Source organism: Cajanus cajan, chromosome 4 (genome assembly GCF_000230855.2).
Source record: "Cajanus cajan strain Asha chromosome 4, NIPB_CcT2T_4, whole genome shotgun sequence".
NCBI classification, from domain to species: Eukaryota; Viridiplantae; Streptophyta; class Magnoliopsida; order Fabales; family Fabaceae; genus Cajanus; species Cajanus cajan.
Genome location: NC_138520.1, coordinates 78487142 through 78496079, shown reverse-complemented (window position 1 = coordinate 78496079; position 8938 = coordinate 78487142). Strand labels below are relative to the sequence as shown.

The 8938-nt window shown below is 33.0% G+C and overlaps 2 protein-coding genes across 3 annotated transcripts; both read left to right on the top strand.

The window, feature by feature from the left end:
• Positions 1–445: 445 nt before the first annotated feature.
• CRS1 (maize chloroplast splicing factor-like protein) lies at positions 446–5981 on the top strand. 2 transcript variants are annotated; one of them, XM_020368938.3, is made up of 9 exons: positions 446–1244; positions 1959–2454; positions 2759–2889; positions 3792–4136; positions 4219–4375; positions 4636–4928; positions 5037–5096; positions 5264–5433; positions 5534–5981. In XM_020368938.3, exons 1-8 carry the CDS (start codon positions 537–539, stop codon positions 5312–5314), a joined length of 2241 nt encoding a protein of 746 aa, XP_020224527.2. In that variant the 5' UTR covers positions 446–536; the 3' UTR covers positions 5315–5433; positions 5534–5981. The 2 variants fall into 2 exon arrangements, with proteins under 2 accessions (XP_020224527.2, XP_020224525.2); XM_020368936.3 differs by having other exon boundaries at positions 2759–2919.
• Positions 5340–8528, top strand: LOC109805403 (uncharacterized). Its single transcript, XM_083073822.1, has 6 exons — positions 5340–5367; positions 5534–5623; positions 6879–6982; positions 7097–7222; positions 7369–7637; positions 8262–8528. The coding sequence occupies exons 1-6, from the start codon at positions 5340–5342 to the stop codon at positions 8410–8412; spliced, it is 768 nt and encodes a 255-aa protein (XP_082929948.1). The 3' UTR covers positions 8413–8528.
• Positions 8529–8938: the final 410 nt, after the last annotated feature.

The following is an 8938-nucleotide window of genomic DNA, read 5'->3' as shown; positions in this document are numbered from 1 at the left end:
CAAAATTCACAATTAATATAAAGTTATTAAGCGATATAATACGTAGTAAAAATTACACCAATGATATCATAACCTTCATATAATAATAATAATAATAATAATAATAATAATAATAATAATAATAAAAGTTGAATTTAACTTTTATATGCTGATTTTTTTCTGTCATATAACTAAAAGTTATGATACATATATATTTTAAAGATAATTATTATAAAAATTAATACAATATACTTGTAAATTTGTAATTAGAGGAGATTATAAAAATCAAAATGTTCTAGGTTGAATATATGTGAGTTATAACTCATAAAACTCCTTTGGTTTTGATCGATAAAAAGAAAAAAGAGTATAAAGGAAAAAAAATAAACATTTTTAATTATAGAAATTAAAAACTAAAATTTGTGAAAGTGTTGCAACGAAAAGACTAAATAAATAAATAAAAATCTAAAGTCACAATTGAGTTACTGAGAAAATAGATGTTGAGTTGTTATGGCTAAGCTTCATCACTCATCGCATGGTGTTTCTGGGTAGCAGCAATCATGCTCTTCGTTTCCCTTCATCCCCATATATCTCCAACTTCATCATTTTCTCGCATTCGCATTTTCTCTTCACTGCTCCCAAATCGCAACAACCCCACTTCCCTTCCAATTCCCATCAAAGCCCCCACTCCTCCATGGATGAAGGCTCCTCTTCTTCTCCAACCCCACGAGCTCGTTGACCTCTCCAACCCCAAAGATAACAAGTCCAAGGTCGAAAAACACGAACTTTCTGACAAAGCTTTGATGGGCAAAGAGGCCAGAGGGAAGAGGTTCATGAAGAAAATCGTGAAGAGGGTCGAAAAGCTTCGTTACAAGACTCGCACTTCGTCCGAGACTCGAATTGGTTCCCCCAATGTTGAAAATGAAGACTTTGGTGGGGTTTTTGAAAGTGTGGAGGAAAACGAGGAGGAGGTCAGGACTAATAAGGGGAGAATGCCATGGGTGAAGGATGATGAGAAGTTTGGTGTTGTGAAAATCAGAAGGGAAAAGGTTGCCACTGCTGCGGAATTGACTCTTGACAAGGTGCTGCTTCGGAGGTTGAGGGGTGAAGCTGCAATAATGAGAACGTGGATCAAGGTTAAGAAAGCTGGTGTTACACAAGATGTTGTGGACCAAATTAAACGGACTTGGAGGAGAAATGAGCTTGTGATGATCAAATTTGATATCCCTTTATGCCGCAATATGGATAGAGCTCGAGAAATTGTTGAGGTTTTGGCTTGTTCCTATTCTTCAAGTGGAATTTTGTTAAACTGCTAGCATTGCAATTGTTATATTACTGGATGTTTGAATTGATTTGTTTAACTTAATTTGTTAGTGATTTCTAGTTGTACATGACCGAAAGACGGGTTACATGTCCATGTAGTGTGTAACTGTGTATATTAATATATTTATTTCTTCCCCGCTGATACTCTACTTTTATATGTTGATGTCATACATATTTTCTGTAGGAATCACTAGTGTCGGGTAGCGGTGAAGAGGTTGGGATAGTATGTATAAGATGTTAGATTCAATTTCAAATATTGTTGTCGTCATTGTAATCTTTCAGGAAAAAAAAAATGTAGCGTGTTTTGGTTAGTTAAACATGAGTTTTGGTTTAATAGAATTTCCAACTTTTAAAGTTGAGCTTTCAAAGCAAATTGATTTTGCTAGTATGTTTATGGATGTTCAATATTGAAAGTTGATTTGAGCCAGTTTGACTTTGAGTAATTATTGATATCTAATATTGAGTGTCTTGTTTCTGCTGTGCTGTATAACTCAGATATACTGCTATATATATGAATTAGTTGTATCAATGTTCTAATATTAATCAAATTGTTTTGACTTTTGACCAAAAGATAATTATTTCTGTTATGTTATACATGTTTTATGGTATCCTTCCTGTCATCCAATGACTATATTAGTGTTCATTTCCCGTTTGAACAGACAAAGACTGGAGGCTTGGTTGTTTTGACTAAGAAGGATTTTCATGTGGTTTACCGAGGAAGCAATCATCAGTTGACCACTAAAGGTTCTCCTAGTCTAAGAACAAATCGTTATGAAATGAATAGAGTGGAATCAGCTACAAAAGGGGGTCTTTGTGCAGTTGAATCCAACCACAGTTCGAGTGAGATGCTGACCTGGAATGCTGATCATAAGGATTCTATACCAACTGGCATCCAAGATATGGATACTCAACTGGTCAATAGGTCACTGTATGAGAGGGAAACTGATAGATTATTGGATGGCTTAGGACCTCGGTTCATTGATTGGTGGATGCACAAGCCACTTCCAGTAGATGCTGACTTACTTCCCGAAGAGGTTCCTGGATTTCAGCCTCCATTTAGGCTTTGTCCACCTCATTCTAGTGCAAAACTAAGTGATTATGAGCTAACATACTTCAGGAAGCTTGCTTACCCTTTACCAACTCATTTTGTCCTTGGTACTCTCCTGCTTCGTGCGATCCTTCAATATCTTTTCAGACTGAGAATACATATTTCTTTTCCTGTTTTTCCTTAATAGGTGCAATTTATACAAAAAAAATAAAAATAAAAATTACCAGTATAAACCAGCTTAATAATAATAAAAATAAAAAATAAAAAAATAAAATAAATAAATAAATAAATAAATATATATATATATATATATATATATATATATATATATATATTTTATCTGCTTTGGTTTCTGTTTTGTAATGTTTGATGCATGAGGTTAATTAATTCATTTTTGCCTCTATTATGAAGGAAGGAACAAAGGACTTAAGGGCTTAGCTGCTGCTATCTTAAAGTTGTGGGAGAAGAGTCTTATTGCAAAAATAGCTATCAAGTACGGAGTTCCAAATACTGACAATGAAATGATGGCCAATGAACTGAAGGCAAGTTTGATAGAAAATTCATCCATGAATGTAAGATGCAAGACATCCTAGACTTTAGGTGTAGTCAAGATTGTCAATTTTGAGAGTTTACGTAATCTCATTGAGGTCCTATAAACTCGGATTGTAAACTCGTAAGAGTTTACTTAATATATAAATTATGTTATAATACTTATAAAAAACATAATAATTCAACATTTCAACTCCATATTAAAGTAAAATAGCAAATTACAATATTAAAGTAGCAAATCATACAAAATTTCACACAAGACACAAGTTCTTGGAATAACTAATAAAAAATTAAGAAAAGACTAATTTTTGCCTTTAGCAACAAAGGGGACAAGATTGCTTGAGATTGCACGAGCTTGCTCAAAAATGAGTTTACTTTTGAGTTTACAGGTAGTGTTGACCAATCTTGTAAACTCGGTCGTTATTACAAGTTATCACTTGAGATTGACAATCATGGATGTAGGCATGTAGCTTTTATCAACAATATTATGAATGAGCTTGACTTTTTCATGTTGTGTTGAGTTGGAAACTGTTGAATGATTGTCCTGACTCACTTTTTGAGGAAGAACTTGTCACTTTGGTTGTGCTCACTTGAAATGTAGCTTGATACAAGAATGACTGCATTAATTACTGCAAACATCAGGGCCTATAATAATTAAATTTAAAATGGTTGGGAAAGATTCCACAATGCCTATTGGAAGCAAAAATAGCTTGTTGCATCAACAATAGTTTTCCAGATTATTTTGCATATATGCTCTATGTTTAATAGTCATTCATAGGAGACTGGTGGACTCGGCCACTTGGGCTCCTCTTTTGTAACTTGAATAATAGTTCTTGTACCAGTTTTGGTTTATGCATCCAGAAACAGGAGTAAATAACTGGTGTATTTAATGCAGTGTCTCACTGGAGGAGTTTTGTTGTTGCGCAACAAGTTTTACATAATACTCTATAGGGGAAATGATTTCCTTCCAACAAGAGTTGCAGCTTTGGTAGAAAAGAGAGAATTGGAGCTTAGAAGTTGCCAACATCATGAAGAAGTTGCACGAATGAAAGCAATTCAAGCCTTTTCTTCTATTGATGAAGTGCCACAAGACACTAGTACAAGTGGAACTTTAACAGAGTTTAGGAAAATCCAAACAAAGCTTGAGGATACAAAAGAAGCCAAAGTAAACATTCAACTGGAAGCAGACATATTTAGAGTGGAGAAGGAATTGAAAGAGGAACAGCGCAGAGCATTCATTGTAAGATTTGATTTATTGAATTTTTCATTTTGCATTTGTCATATGTTGATACTCTCTTAAATTTATTGTTTGGATTCTGCAGCTTAGCAAGAAAATAGAGAGATCAATGAGGGAATTATCAAAGTTGAATGCTGCATGGACACCTAATGAGCAGGATACTGACTTGGAAATAATGACAGATGAAGAGAGAGAATGTTTACGGAAGATAGGGTTGAAGATGCCAAGTTGCTTAGTGCTTGGTAAGAAATTCCACTTCTCCAATTTTAATTGGATTTACGGACTCTCCTTTGTCTGTTTGATTTGTTTTTTGTTTCAAAATCTGAATCCAATACACCTCCCTTAATAGGAAAGCACAATCTTGGTTCCAATTTCAAAACTAATTGCTAATATCTGAAATGATGCTATCATATATAAATACTCACTGGTGTCTCTTTTAGTTGGAAAACTGCATTAACTTTTTCCTAATCTAATAAGAATTTATATTTTCAAATGAATTCAGGCAGGCGTGGAGTCTTTGATGGTGTGTTGGAAGGCCTACATCAGCATTGGAAACACAGAGAAGTAGTGAAGGTCATTACGAAGCAGAAACTATTCAATCAAGTCATGTATACTGCAAAACTACTGGAGACAGAAAGTGGTGGAATTTTAGTTTCAGTTGATAAACTAAAAGAGGGCCATGCTATTATTATTTACCGTGGAAAAAATTATAAAAGACCTTCAACAAAGTTAGCTAAAAATCTTCTAACCAAAAGAGAAGCATTGCGTAGATCTCTTGAAATGCAAAGAGCTGGAGTAAGTGATTGCTTTCTTTTGCATCCATTATTCTCCTAGTTCTTTTGGGAAATTCATATCGAATTTTGTATTTTCCATTCAAGACTGATTTTCTTAATATTGTTTCAGTCACTGAAATTTTTTGCTCGTCAGAGAGAGCAGTCAATCTCCAATTTAGAGCTGAAACTGGTAAATCCCAACAATCTATGCTTGCAACTAGCATTCATGTATAACAATATTAACAAATAACAAATCTTTCAAGGTGTCTTTTTCATTTGACCAGAAAACTTAGACTTCAATGTGATAACTTTATTCGTTGTACTGTATAACTGGTGGTATTCTTTTTGCAATTTTAGGCTGATCTGCAGCAGAGAAAGGAAATTGAGCTGAGAGAATCTGAAAATTAATGCATGCATGTCTAAGACACGTATCATGCTGCAACTTCTCTCTAGTCTGCTCGGTGACTGTGGACAAGACACATGAGAAATTCAACAAGCATTAGTAATCATTGCAACATGTTTTGCAAGTAAGCTTTCCAGTATTGTATTGTGAATAATTGGTTTGAGTTCAGTTGTCCAAACTGTCCCTTGTTTAACTCATTGGTTATACGCGAACTTCCTTTCCAGAGAATCGAAGTGGCACCTTTGCTGCAGTATGGATCTGGAAAACTTTGACACAGCAGTTCTGCATGGATGGAGGAAGTCACATGCACAAATGTAAATCCTGGATGTTTGTGCTGGGTAGATTGTGGAATTCAATTTTTTATTTTATTTTTTTTCCTTTCGCAGAAATCAAATGTTTACTTCATGACAGTGAAGTGCTTTTCACTCATGTTCAATCACTATCATCTTTCTGTATTGAAGCTGAATCCTTTGAAGAGGTATAGCTTGCATGTAGAAGTTCCATAATACTTGTACAAGGTTGAACCGACCGTGAAATGTTCTATTACTTTTAGAGCAGAGAAACTTGATAGCCTTTAGCATACAATTAAGAAGCTGCTTAAGATGCAGGACAGATAATTATTGTTACGGACATGTAATGTATAGTATAAAATAATTTTTTATTCAAGTGTGCTATTTGATTGAGTGGTAACTCTCTTTAAAACTTGTTAGTGCAGTCACATTACCTTGTGAGAAAATGTCTAAAAATCATACCAAATATAATTTTTGATTTGTCCATAGTGTAAAAACTTTTATGCTAGTACACGTCAATTAAACTTTAAAAATATACACTATAACACACTCTTTTAATATTTTTCTTCATAAATAAATAAAATATAAAAATAGTATTGCAATTTCAATGTGAAGTTTGATTCTTAAGTGTCCTGGAAGCACAAGCTGACTGATAATATTAGATAACTATGGTTTCTTATCTTCAAAAGTCAAACCAAGGTGTAGTGGCTGAAGTGACAATTTATTTTAGTAAATATTTGAGAAGAAATAAACAAAGCAAATGGAAAGTCGCTTTCTTACACATTTCTCGTTCCGTGCTTATTGTAGCTAACCTGCAAAATGTTGCATATTTTATTCAAGACGGCAACAGGGAAAATGACAAAATGTCGATGTGTTCGTATTTGAGTTCTAAATTTATTTTAAAGTAAACCACACCATCATCACTTTGGTGTATGAAGCAATATTGGTGTTGAAGTTGAGGAGTACCAACCATTACTGGTATTGAATTTCAAACCAATGTACAATTTCAATTCAACTTACAACTCAATGTATAAACTACTTCCTCAACTAAAAAACTATCATGATGATGGTGATATTCATGAATCCGCATCAAATACTTCTGCTGAGTTCCTCTTTGAAGCTGTGTTCGCAGGAGGTGTCTCTATATAGTCTTTAGTTACACAGCATATATATATATATATATATATATATATATATATATATATATATATATATATATATATATATTAGTATGTATGTATGATTGTGTATATATATAAGTATAATTTTATTTTTGCAGATAAGTTCCAAGGAATTGAAGCTGCATATGGACGAGTGGATGGTGTAATCAGAACAGCTACAGGGTATTGTGGAGGAACCCTGAAAAGGCCCACTTTCAAAGAGGTGAAAAATCCAAAATTAAATTTTACGAGCCTAACATGTTAAATAAAAGACTATTGTGGTTTATTATTATTATTATTATTATTATTATTATTGGCATTGTAATTAAATTAACAGGTTTGTGAAGGAAAAACAGGCCTCACTGAAGCTGTGAAAGTGATATATGACAAAAGAAAAGTCTCGTACCAATCCCTGTGTGATCTTTTCTGGGAAACCCATGATCCTACTAAAAAGGAGTTCCTCGTAATTGCCATTTATCCTCTTATTTAGTCAAACGGTGCATTTTTTTTTAATTTATTTTCCTAATTTTGATGTCTTCCTTGTTATTTATTTATTTTTGGTTTCTTTTATTTTTTGAGTAATTAAGAGGACAAATTGAAGTGTTGCAGAATTTTGGAATAGATACTCAACAAAGATCAGCCATATTCTACTGCACCGAAATAGAGAGGAAGCAAGCACAACGGTCTAAGATCAGAAAGCAGATGAAGCTAAACAAGAGGATTGTGACAAAAATCACACCACTGGTATCTGAATTTGTCATGGCAGAGAAACAGTATCAGAAGTTCTTTCTCCAGAAACAGTGCAGACTTTGCGAATGTTTAGGTCTACTAAGTACACAGCAATTTGTGGAGTCAGATATTGCTTGCAAACTCAACGGGTACATAAATTATATGTAATATGCTTGAGCTTTAGATTATTATTAAATAAAGCAGATGTAATCTGTGGTCCATAAAATAAGATGACAACTTAGGCTTATCATTTGTGGCTAAATAAATGGTCAATGCCATTACATCTATTTTGTCACAAAAGTAAAACCCTTGAATGTTGCTTAATTTGGACTATTTATGAGCCTTATCTCATTGAGAACATTTCTTAATATTTTATTATTTGTCATCAACTTAATTTTATTTTTTTTACTATCAAGTATATAAATTGTTCTAATTTAATTAGTAGTTTCGAGTTCAAATCTTAGATATGTAGATGTAATAAATTTTCTGAGGAAGAATATTATTGTTCGTTCTACTCGATTAAACATGATTGTCTTTAACTATTATAATCTAAATAATAATAATAATAAAAAACTTGGACTATTTTTTCTGAAGAAAATGTTACATTAACATTAAAGTAGCACAATAAAACATTTTTCTTCAATCTTAGAATGTATTTTTGATATGCATGTATATGGTGTGAGTTTTCAAATTTTGTCGGTGACAGGATTGACATGTCTAGCTATGACGAAAACAAAAATGCTTAGTTACCATATCTTGGTTGTTGTCAGCAGAATTTTAGCTATGGAGGGAGAGATGGTTATTAATGAGCTTAGTACATTTCTGAATACACACAATCTATCAAAGCAAACCAAGCTAGCTTGTGAAGATTTGATTGAAGAATTGAGGAGAAATTATGCAAAGGAAAACAATGGAAGCCTTTAGTTTAGTTGTCTTCATGTGTAGGCTCATGGATTCTGTTTGGGGACATTTAATGTTGTTATATTAAAACTTAGATAAAATTCTATACATAATTTTAATATTAAATTTCATCACGATAATATACATAAATATATATTATCAAAGTTTGTATTATATATATATATATATATATTAAAAAAAATCAGTAGCATTTGTTGCAGATTTGATATTTAATGTTCTGTTAGAAGTGTGCACGTTGGATCATGGGTTAATTTAAGAGCTGCTCTTACTAAAAAAAAAAAATCTTGTTTTATGCATGAAATTTTAAGAGAAAAGATGGGGTGGAAGGGTAACATGAATTAGGAGGATCTGTTAATAATTTTCAGGCGCACGCTTGGGAGTGGAATCTTAATCATTTTGAAAACATTTTTCATAGAAAAGGAAGACTTATGGCCAAATGGAGGGTGTGGAACGGTGTTTAGATCGTAATTCTAATTTGGAGCTGGTTAGACTCAGGACCTCTCTCTAGAAGGAATAACTTATGATTCTC